The sequence below is a fragment of the Castor canadensis genome, chromosome 2, assembly GCF_047511655.1.
Source record: "Castor canadensis chromosome 2, mCasCan1.hap1v2, whole genome shotgun sequence".
Lineage (NCBI taxonomy): Eukaryota > Metazoa > Chordata > Mammalia > Rodentia > Castoridae > Castor > Castor canadensis.
In genome coordinates this window covers 55072699-55096347 of record NC_133387.1, presented here as the reverse complement: position 1 = coordinate 55096347, position 23649 = coordinate 55072699, and the positions used below count along the sequence as shown (strand labels likewise).

The window sequence follows — 23649 nt, the reverse complement described above, 5'->3', positions numbered from 1 at the left end:
CATGGCTCAGAGAGCTTTTGTGAGTATAACCTACAGAAGCATCTGGATTGTGAAAATAACCATACAAGAAAATGTCACTATTCTTCTTTTCAGCCATCTAAGAGATCTATTTTTAAAGCAAAAAGTCACATGCAAAGGAAGTGTCCTATAGCAGATATTAAAATGTTTATCTTTTTATTGTACAAAATAATGGTTTCATTATGACATTTTCATACATGTATACAATGTACCTCTGCCATATTGAACCCCCATCACCCTCTTTTTTCCCCTCCATCTTCTCACATATCCCCTCCCCCAATCATGCCCTTTCAACATTCATGGTTTTTGTTTGTTTGTTTTAGATCTAGATTCTGCATAATGAGAAAAGACACCTGTTATCTATCTTTCTGAGTTTGGCTTATTTCACTTAACATCTACTTTCCTGCTAGACCAGCTTTGTGGGCCAACTACTCACTGGATCTGCACTTAATCCTTGCTGGGAGTTCCTGGAGATGGGACAACGCAGGGACCTTTGACTATAAAGCTGTAGATTCCATTAGAAGCCTCTCGAAATGGCTTCCCACAATGCATCTTGACTGAATGCTGGGAAGAAGGGAGAACTTCCCCAGGGCCACTATGCTATGAAGCATACCCCTGTCTGGTTAGACTGCAAATCTTCTCTGTTCTGAGACCAGTATAGAGTGTCAATTGTGTTTTCTAAGTCTCGTTCTCTCTCTCTCTCACCTCAGTCTCAGTCCTCTCCCACTCTGTGCTCTGAATGTTGATGTGCTCTTTCCCTCCCCCCATTCATCTCTCCAGGTTCTGTATCTCTGTGTAAGGTTCTGTCTGTCCAATACTGAAACTTTGATGCCTGCCTGCCATCACCCACCTTGCAGGATACCTGCTCTCCTGCTGTTCCAGATCTATCCCCCAGACATGCTAGTGATCAGGTGTGTCATTAGTCTGCCATCATCTTTTTTGCTCTTTTTTTTTTTTTTCGGGAATCCATTTGTTTTCTTTTCTTTTCTTTTTTTTTTTTTTTTTTTTTTGGCAATACTGGGGTTTGAACCAGGTAGGGCCTTATACTTGCGAGGCAGGTGTTCTACTGCTTGAGACACTCCACCAGCCCAGAATCTTTTTTTTTTAAGTCAAAATTATCTACAGTACTCCAATTTGAAAGATGTGTATATTCATACTCATTATGGACAAGACAAGTCAAATTAGATGAAAATTTAGTTTTATTATTGGCACTTTTATGTAAATATTTTAGTACCATTTCTACATTCTAAAATATTTTAGCAAGGTAGTTACAATTAAAATGAAAAAGTATAAATAAAATTACACACTTTATAGGAAGATCTACTTTAGATTCTCTTATGAATTATGTAATGCAATTAAAAATCATTATCTATCCCCAATTTGATGATGCTTCAATTACCATTTCTTTAATTATTAAATTTTTAAAGACTACGAGCTTGATAAAATTTTTTAATTTATGATAGGAAATGTTAAATGGATCAACTACTTAATCATTAAGTGTTTGCTTTTCAACTTTGATTAAATACCATATTTAAACACAAATATTAAAAAATATGTTCATCTGGTACAGTCACAGTTCACTAGCGCTTTGCTCCCGCCTGAATACTGATCATGGAAAAATAGATGCCTTTCTGTGCCAGCAGCTGTTGGTGGGTGCCATGCTCCTTGACTTTGCCATTCTGAATCACCACGATTAGGTCAGCGTTCTGGATGGTGGACAGGCGGTGAGCAATCACGATGCAGGTGCGGCCTTCTCTGGCTTTGTCCAGAGCTTCCTGGACAACCTGTCCCATAATCCCATAAATTAATTCTGGTAATAATACTGTTCTTGCTTTAATTTCCCCTCCACAACAATTTCTCCACTATGCCCTTTAATGGTGGCGAAACATACAGCTTAGAAACTAAGAAATCTGTCATCCCAGAAGAAAACTGAACCCCACTTTGGATTAGTTCTAAGACAGAAGATATCTATTCTTAAAATTACAGCAGTAAACATAAGACCCATCCAATTACTTTAGAACATATCTGGACAGTACACAGTGACTGACACCTATAGTTCTAGCTACTTGAGAAGTGGAGATTGGGAGGGTATTGGCTATAAGCCAACCAGGGCAAAAAGTTCATGAGACCCTATTTAAACTAATCAAAGCTGGGTGTGATAGTGTATGCCTGTCATCCCAGCTATGCAGGAAGCATAACTAGGAGGATTCCTGGTTAGGCCATTCTAGGCAGAAATGATGAGAGGCTATTTGAAAAATACCTAAAGCAGAAAGGGCCGGGGGCATGGCTCAAGTGGTAGACTGCCTGCCTAGCAAGTGTGAGGACCTGAGTTCAAACCCTAATACTGCCAAAAAAGCTCAAAAACGACAACAAAACCCCCAAAATTTCTGAATATGTCTCACCAAACAATATCCCTAAAAGCAACCCTATAATCCAGCTCCATAGCAAGCTCAGGAAGCCTGAGCACAAGTCAAACTCAGCCTCTGTGAAATTATTTTTAAGACTAAAAACACTTCGTAATCATGTCTTTTTAAGAGCCGAATGCACAACCTTTTCTCAGACACAGATGATTGCCAACAATTATCTTAAATTTCAGCTGGATTTTACCTTTGTCTCAGTGTCTACCTTTTCTCATGGTTGCCTAGGAGACACTACCAGCAGAAGTGGGAAATAAGCCTCCTGCATGCAGCTTCTTAGTTGAACACAAAATGGTACAGAGCTATTTTTTTAAAGCATAAATTCTCTAATAATTATTTCCCTCATATCATCCCAGCACTCTTAAATAACCTAAAAAATGGTCAAAATATCTGGTTAAATTTTGTTCTCTACTATGTCAGAGAAAAGCATTAAATGTAAACCTGTTAAGAACAACTGATCCGAATATGAATGAACCCAACTTAAATCCTTACCTTTTCACTTTCTGTATCCAGGGCTGAGGTAGCTTCATCCAAAAGCAAAATATGAGGCTGCCTAACGAGAGCACGAGCTATGGCAATGCGTTGTTTCTGGCCACCAGAGAGCTGAGTTCCTTTGTCTCCTACTCTGGTGTTGTATTTCTGTGGACGGGGTTGTGTTGTTAGGAAAGTAGTACTTGTAATGAAGTTCAAACTCACAGTTTGCTCACAGAAAAGAGGATCATTTTCTCATGGAAAATTTATAAATATTTAGGATCAGGATCTAGCAATAGGTTTAAATAAACAAACAATACTCTAAATGATACATTTAATCTCTTTTGGAAAAAAGACATGTGGGATATGAAATTATATGCTTTAGTGTAAATAAGTCAGAATGTTAATATATAAGAAAACTGCTACAATGGTACTACCTTCCATCTTCTGGTTTCTTTACATATTTGGGACAAAGATTGGTAGGAGAAAGGAAATTTGATTGGACAATTGTACCCAGTAACTGAAGCTCATCTTGTTCATAACCAGTAGGGGATGCCCTCTGCATGACTTTGAAGTTAGGAAAGAAAAATCCTTGGGAGGTTAGTATTTTGGTGTCTTTTTTTGAAACTATCTCCAACACTTAGCCAATTTTAATGGATGCTAAGGAATTGTACTCTGGTATCTAACTTTGAATACTGAAGTACCCTTTACATGTTTTGAGTTCTTCCAAATTTCTTCCTGCATCACTTCCTGCTATAGAGAGTTGCCACACACATGATGATAAGGACAGGAGTTAAAGGGCTTGTATAAGACAGCAGAAGGGGGATGTGGCAGTATATGTAAATATAACAGTACTATCTTACTATTTTTAGGTCCTTGCCAGGCTCTGAAAGTATAGCTGAACTGTGGACTCTGAGTTTTACAGTGCAGTTTGACTATAAAAATCCATGTTATGCAATGGATTGACATTTTTATGTTATATCTTGCAACCCTTGTTCTATAGTGCTCAGAACAACACCCCACCCCCACCCGCATTGTAGCTGGAGTGCGAAACCCCTGGTGAGACTTGGTAGATGTTTTAGCATGGCTCCACCCTGCACTGTGGCTGCCTGGGAAGGATCCCAGGTTAAGGTGAAACAGCACTGATGCTGGTGCAGCAGGTCAGGGCAGTGCTGTGACCCTGTAAGAAGAGGAAAGGCATCAGCTCTGCAGGGTAGGTCAATCCTGGTGCTAATCACTCATGAGAAGCAGTCCTTCAACAATAGGATTTAGGGTGCTGGTCTAGCATATCAGAAGGAAAAGAATCTTGATGTCTGCAAGGGGTGGTGTGAGTGACAGAATTTGGTCAGGAGTCCAGAAATGTAGGGTCCTTGTGGTAGACAGAATATATTTCATATTTAAAAGCCAGATGATCCTTACTCTCTGTGTTGTGTACCCTGCATTGGTATCATCTGAACTATTAAATCACAGACTGCTGCTGGACTTGACCACAAAAGTTTCTTATTCAGCAGAGTTAGGGTGTGGCTTGAAAATCTACATTTCTAGCAAGTTTCCAGGTGGTGCTGAGCCACTGTCAAAGAACCACTGAGTTCTCATTAGTAAAGGGGATCACTTTAAGTCTCAAGAAGAGTCAGGTATCCAGGGTTGGACCAGATTGTTAAAGGAGAGGACACGGGGACAAGGTCTCCTTCCTCCCTGAGGCCTGTGCTTGGGAGTAGCAGTTGTCTGCAAAAGAGTCTAAGGAAAAAGGAGATATTGGCAAGAGATAGGGCCACCTGCTGGTGTCATCCTTCCCCATGCAGTGACTGCATTCCTGACTGGGCTTTATTCTACAGAGTACTTCCTCATAATAAAGAACATAACTAGTGATAAGGGAGGAATAGATTAGCTAGATTAGGTGCATTTCCTTTTCTCTTTCCTTCACCCTTTCTTAAAAGGGCTTAAGAGATGGTGAGAAGTTCCACTAATGTAGCTTCCTAAAGGAATTGAGAGGATGTCCATAGGAAGCAGCCCAGGAAAAACTTAACAATCAACACTGTAAATGGAGCTCAGGGCCCACAAAAGCTGCAATGATTAGTGATTACATAATACCATTCAGCCCAATGGCTCAGTCCTGTTCAGAGGCAGCTCTCTTTCTGGCATTGGTCCAGCTGTCTGTCTGGCCTCACTGTATAGTGAAGCTGGAAGAAGGAAGAGAAACAGAGGAAAGAAGTTGGGAAAGATGGTCATGCCTGCCTCCTTAGAAGGACCAGAAGCATCATGTCCACAGGTGGAGACCCCAACGCCACCTGCTGGCTCTGCTCTTGGACTTGGAGGAAAAGCCTCCCTGTCAGATACTGTACTTATCCCTGGTTGGTGCCTTAAGCCTAGGAGCTAGAGAACTGTTCAAGTTCTCTTCTCTTGGAATGTTTTGCTCTTTTATGCCTGTTTGGGCTTAACATTTTTGTCCCTTCCTCACAAGGACAGTCAAGTGACCAGATAAACATAACATCAGTTTAGGAAGGAAATATGGTTAGGTGCTTTTTATTTTCAGAAGTAGTGTTTGAACTCAGGGCCTTGCACTTGCTAGGCTTGAGCTCTACCACTTGAATCACACCTCCAGCCCTTTTATTTTAGCTATTTTTTTTGAATACCATATTGAACTTTTGGACTGAAGCAGTCTTGAACCCTAATCTTCTTACCTATGGCCTCATGCACAGCTGAGAATGCAGGCATATGTCCTGATGTCCAGCTTGTTTGTTGATATGGGTCTCACTATTTGCTTGGATTGGCCTGGAGCCATGATTCCCCCAATCAGGGGATTACAGGTGTGAACTGGCATGTCCATCCAAGATGCTCCTACACTGGTGAGGTATGTTTTGTTTGCTAATTTCTTTTTACATTTGGGAAGCCAGGCCTTCTGAAATGAAATGATAGGCTTGGGTTGTAGCCCAGTGGTAGAGTACTTGCCTACCAGCTGTAAGGTCAAGGGTTTGATCCCAAAATAAAACCAAAAAAAAAAAAAATCAAAAGACAGGTTTAGGAGGCTGCTAAACACTCACGGCTCAAGAGACTTACGTCAGGCAGTGACTCAATGAAGTTATGTATGTTGGCCTCCCTGGCCGCCCTCACGATCTCATCCTGAGACACAACCCTGCTGTTGTCTCCATAGGCGATATTCTCACCAATGCTGCAGTCAAACAGGATGGGCTCCTGGGACACAATGCCCAGCTGTGCTCGGAGCCACTGGACATTCAGTTCCTTTATTTCTTTGCTATCTACATGCTGGAGATAAAAACTCACAGATCAACTTCAGGACCAGCACACTTCAGATTTAGCAAACTTAACATCATTATTTCATACCATAACACTGCCACATTACTGTGAGATTAAGGGAAAGCTTTTGTTCTTTTACATGGAATTTCTAAGGTTAATCTAACAATGGAGATGTCACTTTTCTTATGCTTTAACCCTAGTTTCTGATAAATGCCTCAGAAGGCAGAACAAGGTCCCTCCTCCTAGAAGTTACCCATTTCCTAATCCCTGGAGATTCTGACTATATCATGCTACAAGTCAAGGAGGCATTAAAGTAGCAGATGGATTTAAGGCTGCTAATCAGCTAACATTAAAATAAGATGATTACCCTGGATTCTGTTAGTGAACCCAAAGTAATCTCAGGGTTCCTTAACTGTGGGAGAGGGAAGCAGGAGAGTATCGAAGCTGGGCAATATAAGAAGACCTGGCTAGCTGTTGCTGGCTTTGAAGATGGAGGAAGGGGCCATGAGATGCTGGAGAAGGAACATAGCATCACTGAAACCTTGATTATAGCCTGGCAAAAGTTCTTTTGGACTTCTAACTTCTATAACTGCATAATGATAAATTTGTGTAGTTTTAAGCCCCTAAATTTATGGTAATCTGTTATAGTAGCCACAGGAAGTTAATATAATGTCTCATTCAATTCAGTATACTTAACAGAGAAAAGTATATGGTATCAGAGTGGAAATAAGTAACAACCATAACCACGCAATCTGATCTGACCTGAGTTTAAAGAATTAGGTGCAGAGGTCAAATGGCATAGAAGTGAGCATAGTGGGGTAGAAGCTGAATCTCTCTGTGGTTGTTGATCTTGGGAAAGAGAATTAATTTCTCTGATTTGCTTTCCCATGAGCTAAATAGGAATGATGATCATTCCTAAGCTCACAGAACTGAGGACTAGATGGGATCACATATGGACCCCATATACGGTTTGTGCTCAAAGGCTGACAGCAATTGGTAAATCTGGGTGCGTGATATGCCAGGAACTACTGACAGACAGTTAAGTAAATGTAACTACACACGACACCTTCAATACTGAAACACAGTTGTAGATGTCCTTGCTTTGAAGAATTTTCTCTCAATCTAGTGAGAGAGCTGTTCTTGCCTTCTGAAGGATACACCAGTGACTTAACTTCAGTTTTTCTAATAGTGGTGACAAGTGTGTGTTAAGCCACATGTACTCTCTGTATCCTGTTTGTCTGGGGGCTCTGGGAGACAGCTAGCCAGGAGTGGGGTATATCTTTGTTGCAGGAATGCAGCTCCTGTGTGGGAAGCTGGCAAGTGCAGGGACAGGAAGCATGGTCATGACCTGTTGTAGCAAGGTCAGTTGCCATGGAAACTATTCTGAGTATCTATGATCTAGGTTTCCTAACAGTATTAATAGGAAAATAAAGGGTGGAAAGAGCAATAAAACACACACACACTCACACACACACAAAGATGTGGCCAAGCAGCAGATCTTGTTCATTGGAACACTGCACTTGAGAAAAGAAAATGTGAGGAAAGAATTTTTAAAAAATATTTATTCCAGGCTTATATCCCCGGTGGAAGGATATAGGTCCTATTGAACTAATATAATCACAGGAAGCCTGAATGATCCTAGTAAGTTTTAATGGATTTTTTTCATCACACCAATATGATAACAGCCTTAGGCCCCTTGCAAGGTACTAGAATTGCAAACTGTTTAAAACCTGGGTTAGCAAAAGAATCCTTGTTTAGAAAACATGTTCAGAGAGTTCAACAGATACTTAGGCTGAGGAATGGTAGTGTTCTGAGGGAAGGCCAAGGAATTCTGGGGAATCTGTAAAAGTGTTCACAAGTTCCAGGCCTTTATAAATAAAAGCATAACTGGGAAAGTAAACATTAGCAAAGAAGAATTTAATACTAAACTAAGGGCTGGTGGAGTGGCTCAAGTGGTAGAGTGCCTGCCTAGCAAGCATAAGACCCTGAGTTCAAACCCCAGTACCACCAAGAAAAAAAAAGACTAAATTAATATGGCTGACTATCCACTGGCCGTGGTGGTGCATGCCTGTAATCCCACCAGCTACTCAAGAGGCAGTGACAGGTATTTCTGGAGTTTGAGAAAAGCCCTGGCAAAGTTATGGAGACACCATCTCAAAAACAAGATAAAAACCAAAGAGCTGGAATCATAGCTCAACTGGCAGAGCATTTACCTAGCAAGTTCAGGGCCTTGGGTTAAATCCCCAGTACAGGAACAACAATGACAAAAGGAAGGAAGGGAGGGAGGGAGGAAGGAAGGAAGAAAGGAAGCCTATTGTAGATTGTTATATCCAGGTCTTGCTCCTATCAGCACAAGTAATTAGATGTTAAATACATATTATTCTATACATATACTCTCAATATGAATGCTAATAATAAAATATAAAAATCAAGCACATCTCATATATTCTGTTGTTTAATCTTCACCATAACTCTTAAGAGGTAGTAATGATTTTAAAGCCTTGTTTACAGACAAGGAAATGAGCAAAGTTAAATAACTTCAAAGAAGTCATACAGTAATCAAGGGAACTAGGCTTGGATCTAAACACTGCAGGTTGGATTTGGAAACAAAAGTGTCTCCTAATTAAAAGATATCTTCTGTCCTTCCTGTCATTCTGGCCCAAGCACCTGCTAAGTTTTAATGAGACAATGACAAGGGGCTCCTAAAGGGGATGGAGGGCTCTGACTGTGGTGCATGGGATGGACAAGAGAGGCAAGAATGGCAAGGTAAGGAGAAGTCAAGTTAACACAGGTTAAACTCAAGGAACCTCAACTGCATGGAAAATCTGGTACTTGAAAAGCATTCTGGGTAGAAGGCAGGCCAGGTTGAAGTCAGTAAACTATTCCTTGTAAGCATTTATAGTAAATTGCCTAAAAAACAACAGGACGAAGATCTATAAGGTGCTAGTGTTCAGATCTTGTGCCTTTTTTTTTTCATTTAAAGTAAATAGTGGGCTGGGGGCATGGTTCAAATGGAAGAATGACTGCCAGCAAGTACATGGTTCTGTGTTCATTTCTAGTAGCCCCAAAAATTAAAGTCATTTTTTTGTGCCGACGTTTTATTTTCTTTAAATAGAATCCCTGAAATTGTAAAATCTTTAGGTCCAATAAACTTGGATCCTCTCCCATTCAGAATTCCACATCTTAGCACTTGAAGATTCTCCATAATTTAACCTAATCTTTCCTTCATACTTATCAGTTCATGATTCCCAAACTATGGTGGCATCAGAATCACCAAGGGAAATTGTAAACATAAAAGACCAGGCTCCAGCCTGCTTGAATGACCCAGGATGGCTGTGTTATTGAATAGCTCTCTAGACCATTATAGCACACACTAAGGTTTGAGAATGACCACTCCAAGTAAAGGTTTCTGAGGATGATTCCAAGTCCTCTAATGATGGTAAGTCATCCTCTGGGTTAAGTACTTTTTTCAATTCTTACAATCAAATATTGCTCAAATCCACTGACTCAATCTTAGATGGCAGTAATTTCTAATTGGTAGTAACCTACTAACTGAATTATTAAGGGTTACTAATGGATACTTATAAATACAACTTGGCAAATTTGCTTGAATTTATTGCCAACACTTCTGTTAGGAAGTCTGGCAGCAGTGCACTTACCGGTAGTCTTTTAAAGCTCTTATGCAAATGCACAAAAGCAGATAATGGATATTCCTACGCTAAGTGACGACATTTGGTTTTTAGTGTATAATCGCAAAGTTGTATTGAGATGGTTACTGTTCTATTCATTTCATATTTTCCTGTCTTCTCTCCCAGATATCAAAGGATTAAAAACTCTTTCCCAGACTCCCTTGGTTCTGGAAGGGAGTTATGATCTATGAGTGAGATGCTCTTGTAAATTCTGGGAGACAGATGCCAATTCTCCCTTAGCAGCAATGGTAAACTAACATGTGTTACAGTAGATGGGAATTTTGCATGACCAGACCCTGGTCTTGTGTCTCTAGGTTTGGAACAAGAATGACAAGGGCATAATGTCTGCAACTTCCGGTCATAGGAGCACAGCTGCAGACCTGTGATTTGGAAAGCCTGGGAGCAACCTTCTTTACTTCCATTCTTCCAGCCCTTCCAAGAGTGAAAACCTAATTCCCTTTATTAAATATCCATCTATGCAAAATAGATACAGTGATTTCTGTTTCCTACACTGAAATTAAGTGATACTATCCATGCTTTCTCAGGACTCTGTGCAGCTAGGTAGATGCTCTATCACTTGAGCCATGCCTCCTGCCCTTTTTGCTCTGGTTGATTTAGAAATAGGTCTCACTTTTTTGCCCAGGCTGGCCTGGACAGCAGAAATCCTCATATTTATACTTTCCCCAGGTGCACACCACCATGCCCAGTTTTTATTGGTGGTGATGGGTATCTTGCAAACTTTTTGCCTGGGCTAGCCTCAAATCACAATCCTCCTCATCTCAGTCTCCAAAGGATTATAGGTACGAGCCACCAGCACCCAACTTGAGAAGCACTACTATTTCTAAATTCCCCATTTCAGTCAAACTGGCCTCTTTGCTACCCTGTGATCAAATCACTTATCGACCACAGCCCATATTGCCTCCTGCACTGAATGCCATCTCAAATGCTTGCCCATGCGCCAATCCTCCTCAACCCTTAAGCCATAGACCTCATTTCTTTAATCTAATGCATTTTGGAAGTAAAGGCTCCATCTCCTCAGTTAAATTCTTGAGGGAAGACTCCATGCCCTACAACTCTTTACAGCACAGTATTTAACACACTGCTTAATAAGAGTGGGTTAAAGACCTTCAATGGAATCTAACAGCTGATATTTTCTCCTCTATTGCTTACAGGGTCAGGGATGACTTCCTCTAGTGGCTATGAGCATAAAATCAGAGTTTGCAGAAAACATAAAACAAGGCTGCTAAAATAAGGAATAAAATTTTTTGTCACCATTAAAGAACAGACTAATGTAAAGTCTATAAAAAACTTTCTTTGAATACAGTAAAAATTTTCCTAGGGCTGAAATATAGTTCAGTGGTAAAGCACTTGCCTAGCATGTACAAGACATTGGTATAATTCATAGCATAGAGAAGAAAATACTGATCAGGAAGTAAAAAAGAGCCTGGACAGCAGGTTGAAAATCTATTTCATTTTGGTCATTAGTGCAACTAGTGTGGGCATGAGTGCCCACAGCCCTGGAATTGTTAAATATTTTGAATATCACCTCTAAGTATAACCAATAACTAAATACCTACATAATGGGATAGTCTATACTAAATTCCATTCATTCCAGTTTGGCTTTTCCTTTCCTCCACCACAGTCATTTCAATTCACCACTCCTTTCAAGACTCCTGACTCATGCCTAGCACTTAAGACAGTCCCTCCCTAACAGCACTTGAAGTTTTGCTAATGGATAATTCTCACCCTTTTAGTTCAGAAAACAAAAGGGCATTCATCCATCATCTATTTCCCCAAATGTGCCCATCTCTTTTTTTGTTTTTGCCTTAGAAGATGATTCAATGCGCATTCCATCAGTGGCACTATCTTATCCTCAGCCAAAAAGTGCCCTAGATCTTTCTTCCTACACAGGTTCCCTGGATTCTGTCTCCTCATTCCAACTGCTGTCTTACTTTCCCCTTTGACCTTCTTTACACCCACTTAAATCTCCATGTCCCCTCCTTCAGGCAAGTGATTTTCTACTGTCAAACCATCACTGAGAGTAGAAAATGTGAGAAGCAGTCCATGTGTTGCTAGAACCTATCAGTCCTCATCTTATACACCATATCTCCATAGCAGAAGTCCTTGCTGACTATCTTTTTTTTTTTGCAGGACTGTGGTTTGTTCTTAGGGCCTTGCACTTGCTAGGCAAGCACAATAGCACTGAATCATACCCCAGCTCTTTTTGTTTTAGCTTATTTTCAGATAGGGTCTTATGCTTTTTGACCAAGGATAACCTTAGACTGTGATCCTCCTACATCTGCCTCCTAAGAAGTTGGGTTTATAGGCATGTGTCACCAAGCCCACCTTTTTTTTTTTTTGAGATAGAGTTTCACTAAAGTTTCTCTGGGCTGGTCTTGAATGGTAACCCTCCTATTCCCACCTCCCGAACAGCTGGAATTACAGACATATGCCATCATGTCCAGTACATCTTCTCTTTCTTGAAACACTCCTAAAACTCCTAATCTTTCTTTGTGGCTACTTAATTTTTGCTGGTTCTTCTCATATTTAACCACAGCAAGGGAGATGAGGATAGAGGGGCTTTGTTGAGAAGAGGCTGGAGAAGATGGCTGGGGCAATTGACACAGCTTGGTCACCAAACATAGGCAGCCAAGACATTATCTAAAAGGGGCTATTATTGCTTAGAGGTATGAAAAACTGTGGCTTATCCTTGAGAATTAAGCACATCCAGGCATTTACAAGATGAAAAACTTAAAATGATCTGAATATGAAAGTGTGCTCACCACTGTTCCTGCCAATGGGTCATAGAATCGCTCAAGGAGCTGGACCACCGTGCTCTTCCCACAGCCACTGCTGCCCACCAGGGCCAGTGTCTGGCCCTTCTTCACCTGGAGACTCAGTCCCTGAAGCACTGGGATGTCTGGTCGGGTGGGATAGTTGAACATGACTCCACTAAATGTCACATTTCCTTCCAACATATTCTAAAATGAAAATAGAAACACTAAATTTGATTGCTGCAATACTGAAAGCACAGGGTAGGACTAGCCCTTCCTACTACCGGATATCAGAAGGGAGTGAACTCCCATTATATGTGAGCTTCATTTCAAGCTCCTGGAATTTAATAAGTCAGATCTAGAAGAGTTAATGGTTTTATAGCATGGATTGTTAATACAATACAAATGTACCATATAAATGTGTTAAATCAGTTCCCCTAGATAGAGTTACCTACAATAAGAAAGCCTGAGTAAAAGAATTTACAGTATTCTTATCTCCTGTAACTTTGTTATATAAAGTACTGGATGTTAAGATATTATTATCAGCATTTATTAAAATAAAACTGTGACCTAGATCTTATCAGCATATAAAAAAGCACAAATTTTATTAAATTTCCTTGAATACTTTCACTGAGGAGTTAGGAGCAGATCACATACCCAAAACATCAAACTCACCGGTGTCAGTCCTTCTGTGCTGTAGCTGTCAATCTCAGGGATTTTTTCAATGAGGCTGATGACATGGGATGCTGACACTTTGGCTTTGGCATAGTCAGGAGCAAATGAACTGGCCTGCCCAACTGCCATGGCACCAAAAACAATAGCTGAAAATACCCTGGAGGACAAAAGTCAAAACATGTGCACAGAACTGTGGCTGTAATGGTAGCAAGCTGACACTTCTACACCCAGCATTGAGCATTGTCTCAGGTAGTTATAAAGCAGACGTTAAAAAACAGAAAAAATAAACACATGCTTATAACATGTCATGATTGTAGCAAACAAGCCACCCCTTTTTAAACACTTGTCTGTATTTTCACCTTCTTACAACATGGTCTTTTCTGTATTTATTTTTGTCAGCAATGACTGTTTATTAACTGACCAGATTACAAAAATACCATGGTAGACACCTTCGTTCATCCTTCTAATAAGCCTATTGATCTGGTCTTCCCCATTGCCACCTTCTACAAAATGAGTAGTCTTTTTCTTCACACCACCTCATGGAGAAGATAATTTGAAGGGCCACAGGAAGTTATTTGCTTCCTTGAAGTATTTTACAACAGTATAGATCTCATGAATCAGATCCTCCATGGAGATGATGACAAATTTACCAACAGATGGAGCAATCTGAGTTATCTGTCAAGGCAATTCTCTTCTTACTGATTTTGTCTTCACCATGCTTGTAAATAGTTCATTTACTGACTCCAGGTTCAGGTACCTGAAAAACAGGCATAAATGATCAGATAAGAATGATCACTGTTAAAACAGCTAAGCATCTTGCTATGTAATCAATTTAATAAATAGAAATCAAAGGAAAGAAGACTTACCCCAATGCAATATATGGTTCCATGATCCTCAGCATGTTAATTGAAGCCTTGTTGAGCTTAACAAAGGTACCATTGAAGTTCTGGCCAAGGCAAAGAAGCTGTAGCACCTTGCAAATCTTTGGGTTCACACCTTTGGTACCCCTGATTCTGATGACAAACATCAATTTCAGTTCTGCAGGTACGTAGAAGTTGCCAGTTTTTCTTGCCTTCCTAGCCACGCAAACCTCAGTTCTGTACATCTGCTTATATTCCTTGTGGTAGTGCTTGGCTTTTTCATAGATTAGCTTCCTCTTTGCCTTTTGAAGCATCTTCCGAGCACACTTCTTTCTTAGGCACTTTACCTTCAGCTCTTTGAAGTTCCTTCACTTTTTCTTAAGTGTTTCTGCACAGCAAGAATCTTCCTAAGGATTTTGGGTATAGCAGTACCTTCTTTTTCTTCTCCTTGGCATCCTCTATGGTTCCAGCCAGAAAATACACTCTGTACTTTTGGGGGTTTTTTTTTGGTTTTAAAGTGGATTTTGTTTTCCTGCTTTTTGAATTTCAGGTGGCCTTGTGACATGGTCTGGCCCACAGGGTATGTTGGACATCAGCAGTTCCATGTTTCTTTCTTTAATTAGCTTGTAGCTAACTGCAGACACATGAATGATCCCAGCTGAAATGCACTATAACCGCTCCGATCAGGAGAAGTGACCTACAGGCTTTGGGCAAAATAAATGTTTATTGCTATTGCCAGGTGATGGTGGCTTACACCTAAAATCCTAGCTACTTGGGAGGCTGAGTTCAGGAGGATCACTGTTCAAGGCCAAGCCTAGGCAAATAATTCATAAGACCTCATCTTCAAAATAACCAGAGCAAAATGGACCAGAGGTATAGCTCAAGTGGTAGAGAACTCCTTGAGATCAAACCCCAGTCCCACTGAAATTTTTTTTCATTATTCTATGTTACTAAGGTTTAATGATTGGTTGTTATACAGCATTATTGTGTAGAATCAACAATGAATATAGTCAGGTATGTTGGTAGAATGATATCAGATTCTTAGAAAACTTGTCATACAATCTGGCAAGGTGGTACATTCCTATAATCTCAGCATTTCAGAGACTGAGGTGGGAGGAAGGAAAACCTGTGAACCATGCTATAAAGAGAGAGTTCACCAAGTACCTGCTCTCAAGATTCCTTTGCATCTTAATCTATGGCATGGGAATCACAGCCAGTAGAGCTTAAAAAAAGACCTGACATCAAATCCAGCTCTCAATCTTTGTGCCTAGAACTTCCTCTAGACAGGTCTCCATCTTCTGTTTTAGGAAGCAACATGTTTAAGTCCATTGTTTAAAAAGTTCTTTTTTGACTGAAGAAAAACCCACTTCCTTTTCCCTAAAATAGACCTTCTATATTGCAACATTGTCAAAAATGTTCTTTGCTTATTTGGTAACTCCTTTCTCTGCCTTTATCAGGACATAGTTATCAATGTGTCTTTTTAAACAGTAGGCCTAAAACTGACTACACCTGTGAGAATACTCAGATCCACCCATTTCTTCCTCCCAACCCACACCTGTGTTTAGCAGCACACTGTAACAGTTGTTTTCTTTTATTTTACAAAACTAGCTCTAAATAAATCACGCTCATAGTTAATGTTGGTCTTTGTAATTATTTAAACCTGTGGGATCTTTTCCAACTCGATTTCCTTTACTTACTGGAAGATTTATTTTACAAATCTAAGGCCAAATTGTCAGCAATTTTCATCAGTTCAAAGACTTGCAGTAATCTATATATCAAACAATTTTCCAAGCAAGCCCCCAATATCAATGATATAATGTGCCATAATCACAAATAGTACTTGCATATCATTTTTCAGACATACATATTAGAAAGTAGAAATTTGAAATCTTCTGTTAGGGTCATCCTGAACTAACTATAATGCATGAAGGCAATGCCTAATCAGGACAGAAATACTATATTACATATAGTGTCAGGCTTATATGATTCTGGTTTCGATGTAAATCTGTATTAGTACTAATTATGTTATGCTATCAAAGGGCAGAGTTGTATCTGTCACCAAATTAGGAAGCACATAAGATCACATTCACCTTTGACAACCAAACTGCATATTTGGGTACGTTGTAGTATAATTTAGGTTAGACTTATCTTCCCCTGACTGAGGGACCACTTTCTATATTCACAGCAAAAAGTTCCAATCTAGTTTTTCCTTTGTTATTTTTTAATTTCTCTAACCTCTTAACTTGCCAATGTTTTTTGTTTTTTTTAAATCAAGGAAAAGCAAATTTTTCCTAGAGTCTCCCAGGATTTGTACAAGTTAGCATACCACTACCATACTTTAGCAGGGCCCTGTGGGAAATCTCTTTATAAGAAGTTCTTCCAAAACTCCAAGGCCTGTGGAGATCTGTGAATTGAATCACTATACACAGTAACAGGTTCAGAAAGATCAGAAATATACATAAGCACAGGGAAGAAGAGAAGTTACGGATAAAAGAGGGTGACTGAAGGATAACACATGAAGACACAGAGGCAAAATGCCACCACCTTAATCATGGAATGTCTTCAAGAGATTCTGGCTAGGGTTTTCTAGCCAGATAGTCAGTATGATCATTCCAGGTTAATTTCAGAGTTAAACTGTAAATATTAACCCAATACTTACAACAGAACACTTTCAAAATCCATCAACTCACGAGCCACCAAGAAGGCACCAAGCCGGAAACAAGCAGCAGAGGAAAAGAACATCATTGCCTGGGTGAAGGAAAATGCTATTCCAAAGACTTGTGCTTTCCTCAAGGAATTTCTGGAAAGAAGATATTTGAAAGTTTATTCCACTTTAATTTCTCAGTCCTTAAAATATAACCTGGTAAGTTAGCACAGGAATGACAGACAAAAATGGATTTCATGTCTAAAGAATTAAGTTTGATCCTCATTAAAGTTACCAGTTGTGTGAGTTTAGGAAACGGCCTCATTTCTCAGCCTGGTGTCTTCATCTGTAATTCAGGATTCTACACACCTCAGTGTGTTGTTGCAAAGATAAACTAAGGCTATGAAAGCTCCTTCCTTTTCTTGCAACTATTGAACATAGACACATGTGTCCTCTGTAGGAAACATTCACTCCACACACATTTACCCAACACCTTTAAGCTACAAGAACCATCTGAGTAATACAGGGAAAAGGGTATATCCTTGTGCTTGGGGACCTTGGGATTTAGTTGGATCATTATTTCTGAAAAACATGCTATGGGAAAAGAGAAGCACCACTTAACTCCTTGGGGGAGTGAGAGAAGGTTATACCAAGGATTAACATTCTAGGGCTTTCTGAGCAATATTGAGCTTGAACCATAACTATTTTGCTTCTATCTTTCTCCTATATCAGGATTCTAAATAAAAACTACCTTCTGACCAATGTAATCCTTCTGAAAACAAATTGATGACTGAAAAGCTCCTCCTACTTCCTCTCTCAGTTTTCAAGGGTTCTTACCTGTATGGTATCTGCAAACTCTGTGCATACATGTGTTCAAACTTCTGCTCCCGCGTCAAAGAAACCACAGTTCGGAAGTTTTCTATTGCTTCAGTAGCAATCTGTAACAGAGACCATCCATCACCAAGAGGCACAAGGGCTAACAATAATGTGAATTCTATAAAATAGATTAAGAAAATTAGCTTATGATTACGTATTACTTATTTAGCATTTAGTATTACCTGTGAGGATCTTCTCTATGGAAAGAATATTAAGCAATTTATCAAAGTCAATTTTTGATCTGGAAGAGAGGTCAACTGCTTCATCCATCCCTTCTTTATAGAAAAAGAAGCTAAGGCATTTGTCTAAAGCCACATAGCCTTACATAACTTCCCAAAATTAACCAGGAACTTGGATAATCCTATATTATTTTCAGTGTTTGCTCTTCTACAAAATTCACTTTTTAAGTTTATTGTAATTTTAAATATTTTGTCACACAACACAGCATACCAAGGGAACAAGGGACAGAAACACTGAGAAAGCCCCTGTCAAAAATGCCATCACCTGGATTTGAAGTCAAAGGAAAAACTACAGAACTTTCAGTGAACTGATTTTTTTCCTTTCCCCCCCTTTTTAATTTAGAATTTTTATTTTTATTACTATTATTTTCTTATCTTTATTTTTACTTTCTTTCTTTTCTCTCATTTTTTTGGTACTATAATCCATTGTACCTATCTCCTTCTTCCTCTTTGTCCAAATACAAATCTGCTTAGCTCTCTCTTGCCCTACTTTCCTTTCTCTCCCCCAGCTTCTTTTCTGACCTTTCTCCTCTCTCCTCCTTTCTCCATCTTCCCCTCCTTGCCTCCCCCTACCTTTCACTCCACTACCCCTACTTCCTCCACACTCACCATTCACTGAATAGTCTACTATATCAAATTTACACATTACCCCCATCCTTCCTATCCCTCTGCAATCCCTGACAAAAGCACACTCCCCCACAATAACAGAACTACACCTTAACACATATTAGGGACTTATTACTCCACAGCCCCTATACCTCACATCCCTTGCCCCCTTGCCCCATTCCCCCTTTCTGCCCTCCTCCTCTAGCAGCATCTTTTTAATTACTTAAGTATCTATCTCTATCCAAACAACTGTTATCACCCCAATACTCACTGTTTATAGATAATATTACTAAGGGATTTTCCAGGTATTATGTAAATAACTGGTCTGGCATTGAATCTGTGAATTTGTTATTACTAAATTATACCTCTAGGTCAGGGAAAGAAACGGAACAACAACCTAGCTAATGACTAAGCCAGACACAGCATAATAATTAAGTCAATGGAAAGATAACAGGTAATTAAAACCCTCAACTAGCTAATCAACAACACAGGTGCAAAGCTCAAAATAGAAACATGGGGAGAACAAGGCAGGAGAATGCAACCCCTCAAAAGACTAACAATAATTCAATAGAGGGATTGCTGAAAGTGAAGGAAAGGAATTTCCAGTTGCTGACCCCAGTAGAATGATAAGAATGTCCAATGAATTTAAAGAGAAGCTTAATGAGGTGCTGAAAAAGGAGCTCACAGAGGAACTTAAAGAGGAGCTTAAAGAGAACATACAAAAACAACTCAAAGAATATCAAGAGAACATAGATTTAAAAAAAAAACTCAAGAAGACACAGAAACAACTAAATGTACTCAGAGAGGACTTCAACAAACTCTAAAATGTTACTAAGGAGATTATTTTTAAAAAAGAGAGAGATGAAATAAAGAAGACATCACAAGATATGAAAGAGGAGTTTAACAAAGATATGGAAAATCTCAAAAAAAAAGAAATCCTGGAAATAAAAAGATCCTTAAAGCAAATAAAAATATTGAAAGCCACACCAGCAAACTAGAACAAGTAGAAGACAGAATTTTAGGGCTTGAAGACAAAATAAATATTAAAGAAAAAACAGAAGAATTCTTAGACAAAAGATTTAAAAGTTGTGAAAGGAATACATAAGAATTCTGCAATTCCATCAAAAACCTGTAAATCATGTGCATTGAAGAAGGAGAAGAGGTGAAGGAGAAGAGGTGCAAGCCAAAGGTGTATGTAATACATTCAAAAAATAATAGTAGACTATTCCCCAAATCTCAAGAAAGAGATATCCATTCAAGTACAGGAAGCCTCCAGAACACCAAACAGACATGTCCAAAATAGAACTTCTCCATGGCATATTATACTTAAAACAACTAGCACAGAGAACAAGGAAAGAATATTGAAGGCTGTAAGAGAGAAAAATCAAATAACATTTAAAGGTAAACCCATCAAAATAACAGCAGATATTTCAACAGAAACCTTAAAAGCAAGAGGGTCATGGAGTGAGGTATTTCAAGCACTAAAAGAAAACAATTTCAGTCCTAGGATACTCTACCCAGCAAAGTTATCATTCAAAACTTATGGGGGAATAAAAATCTTCCATGATAAACAGAAACTAAAACAGTATTTGACCACCAAACCTCCACTACAGAAGATTCTGAAAGGAAACCTATACATAGAAGATGAAAACAAATGTAACCATGAAAGAATGGGAAATATTAAACCTCATGAGAAGAACAGACAAGTAATCAGAGTGTAGCATAGCATTAGCTACACATACATAAACTCTTAAACAACAAAAACAACTAAATGACAATAATAATCACATAGCTCTCAATATTAACATTGAATGTTAATGGACTCAACTTCCTCATCAAAAGACACTGATTGGCAAACTGGATTGAAAAGGAAGACTTGACAATATGTTGTTTACTTGAAATTCACCTCATTGATAGAAACACTGTCTTACAGTGAAATGGTTGAAGAAGATTTACCAAGCTAATAGCTCCCCAGAACAGGCAGGAGTGACAATACTTATAAGATAAAGTGGACTTTCAAATCTAAATTAGTCAGAAGAGATAAAGTCACTTCATACTAATAAAAGGAGCAATATGTCAAAAGGAAGTAATAATTATTAACTCATATGCACCCAATGTTGTTGTACCCAACTTCATTAAACATACACTAATGGATTTAAAATCATAGATAGACCCCAACACAATGGTGCTGGGAGACTTTAATACTACTCTATGATCAATAAATAGGTCATCCAGAAAAAAAAAATCAACAGAGAAATTCTAGAATTGAATGACACCATAAATCAAATGGACCTGACAGACATCTACAGAATATCCAATTCTGCAACAGCACAATATACATTCTTCTCAGCAGCCCACAGAACTTTCCCCAAAATAGATCATATTTTAGGTCACAAAGCCAATCTCAACAAATATAAGAAAATTGAAATAACCCCCTGCCTACCGTCTAACCACAATGCAGTGAAGCTAGAACTCAACAACAGAAGAAGCAGAAGATAATATGCAAAAAACTGGAGGCTGAACAAAACATTGCTCAGTGATCAGTGGGTCATAGAAGAAATAAGAGAGAGGAAATCAAAAAGTTCTTGAAATTTAATAAAAATGAAAACACATCCTGTCAGAACCCATGGGACACAGCAAAAGCAGTCCTCAGAGGAAAGTTTATAGCCATGAATGCATTTATTAAAAACACAGAAAGATCTCAAATAAATGTGCATCTCAAACTCCTAGGAAAAACAAGAATAAGCTAAACCCTAAACAAGCAAAAAGAGAGAAATAATAAAAATAAGGGCTGAGATCAATGAAATAGAAACCAAAAAACCCATACAAAGAATTGATGAAACAAAAAGCTGGTTCTTTGAAAAAAAAAATAAGATTGATAAAGTCCTGGTAAATCTGAGTAAAATGAGGAGAGAAAAGAGCCAAAGTAATAAAATTAGAAACAAAAAAAGACAGATAATAACAAACACCACAGAAATCCAGGGAATCATAAGAGATTACTTTGAAAACTCACATTCAAATAAATTGGAAAGTCTATAAGAAATGGGAAAATTTCTAGATATATATGACCATCCTGAATTGAACCAAGAGGATACTCATCACCTAAACAGTTCTATAATACACAATGAAACTGAAGCAGCAATAAAGTTTTCCAAAAAATATCTGACAGGCTGAATTCTACCAGTCCTTCAAAGAACTAATACCAATACTCCTTAAATTTTTCCACAAAATAGAAAGGGAAGGAACACTGCCAAACTCATTCAATGAAACCATTATTACACTTATTCCAAAACTGGAAAAGGACACAACAAAAAAGGAGAATTACAGGCCAATCTCTTTAATAAACATAGATACACACATTCTCATTAAAATAATGGCAAACCAAATTCAACAGGATATCAAAAAGATCATACATCATGACCAAGTCAGCTTCATTCTAGGGATGCAGGGATGGTTCAACACACACAAATCATTAAATGTAATACAGAACATTAACAGAAGCAAAGACAAAAAACACTTGATAATTTCAATAGATGCAGAGAAAGCCTTCGATAAAATTCATCATTCTTTCATGATAAAAGCTCTTATGAAACTAGGAATAGAAGGAATGTACCTCGGAATAAAAAAGGCTACATGACAAGCCTATAGCCAACAGCATACTAAATGGGGAAAAACTGAAACCATTTCCTCTAAAGTCAGGAATGAGACAAGTGTGTCTACTCTCTCCACTCCTATTCAGCATAGCCTTGGAATTCCTACCCAGAGCAAGAAGACAGGAAGAAGAAATTAAAGGAATGCAAATAGGAAATAAAGAAGTCAAATTATCCTAATTTCCAAATGACATGATCTTATACCTGAAAGACCCAAAAAACTCCTAGATACCATAAACAGCTTCCACAAAATCACTTTACAAAAATCAGTAGCCTTTCTATACATCAACAATGAACAGACTGAGAAAGAATATAGGAAAACAGTTCCACTTACATTAGCCTCAAAAAATATCAAATACCTAGGAATAAACTTAACAAAGGATGTGAATGACCTCTACAAGGAAAACAATAAAACACTGAAGAAAGAAACTGAAGATGACTACAAAAGATGGAATGATCTCCAATGCTCATGGATTGGTAGAATCAACATAGTGAAAATAGCTGTACAACCAATAGCAATCCACATATGTTCAACTCAATTCCCATCAAAATTTCAATGTCATTCATTGCAGAGATTGAAAAATTAACCCTGAAGTTCATTTGGAAGCATAAAAGACCATGAATAACCAAGGTAATACTGAGCAAAAAGAGCAACTCTAGAGGTATCATAATATCCAAATTCAAGCTATACTACAGAGTTATAGCAATAAAAACAGCAAAAAAAGATAAGAAGACCAGCCGACCAGAATAGAAGACCTAGATATGAATCCATGCAGCTATACCCACCTAATTTTTTACAAAGGCATCAAAAACTACGAGGGAGAACAGGCCCTTCAACAAATGTTGCTGAGAAAACCGGGTATCTGCCTGCAGAAAACAAACTATATCCATGCCTTTCACTCTGAACAAGTATCTTCTCAAAGTGGACTAAGGACCTTAATATAAGCCCTGAAACTTTGTAACTAGTACTGAAAAGAGCAGGGAATATACTGGAAGCAACAGGCATAGGCATGACTTCCTCAATAGAACTCAAATAGCTCAGCAACTTAGAGAAAGGACTGACAAACAGGAATACATGAAATTAAAAAGCTTCTGCACAACAAAAGAAATGGCCTCTAAATTGAAGAGGCTTCCCACAGAACTGGAGAAAATCTTTGCCAGCTACATATCAGACAAAGGAATGATAACCAGAATATACAGAGAGCTCAAAAAGCTAAATTCCCCCAAAATCAATGCCCCAATGAAGAAATGCACAAATGAACTGACCAGAGGTTTTTCAAAGGAAGAAGTCCAAATGGCTAAAAAAAAAAAAAAGGCATAAAAATGTACCTAGCCATAAGGGAAATGCAAATCAAAACCATGTTAAGATTCCACCTCTCTCTTGTTAGAATGGCTACCATCAAGAACAAAAACAACAAATGTTGGTGAGGATGTGGGAGAGAAAGGACTCTCATACACTGCTGGTGGGAATGTAA

At 38.6% G+C, this 23649-nt stretch overlaps 1 protein-coding gene and 1 pseudogene across 2 annotated transcripts in view; both read right to left on the bottom strand.

Annotated features, from left to right (window-relative positions):
• Positions 1 to 1259: 1259 nt before the first annotated feature.
• Positions 1260 to 23649, bottom strand: part of LOC109689162 (ATP-dependent translocase ABCB1) — an 86309-nt gene continuing 63919 nt past the window's right edge. Inside the window, exons 22-28 of one of the 2 annotated variants that reach the window (XM_020167905.2) lie at positions 17641 to 17741; positions 16819 to 16959; positions 13300 to 13456; positions 12634 to 12831; positions 5964 to 6170; positions 2928 to 3074; positions 1262 to 1802 (exon numbers count right to left, since the gene is read on the bottom strand). In XM_020167905.2, coding sequence (XP_020023494.1) covers positions 1599 to 1802; positions 2928 to 3074; positions 5964 to 6170; positions 12634 to 12831; positions 13300 to 13456; positions 16819 to 16959; positions 17641 to 17741 — 1155 coding nt within the window. In that variant the 3' untranslated portion in view covers positions 1262 to 1598. Of the gene's footprint in view, positions 1803 to 2927; positions 3075 to 5963; positions 6171 to 12633; positions 12832 to 13299; positions 13457 to 16818; positions 16960 to 17640; positions 17742 to 23649 lie in introns of both variants that reach the window. The other variant, XM_074064847.1, reaches the window with a different exon arrangement.
• Positions 13471 to 16809, bottom strand: LOC109689160 (large ribosomal subunit protein uL30-like; annotated as a pseudogene).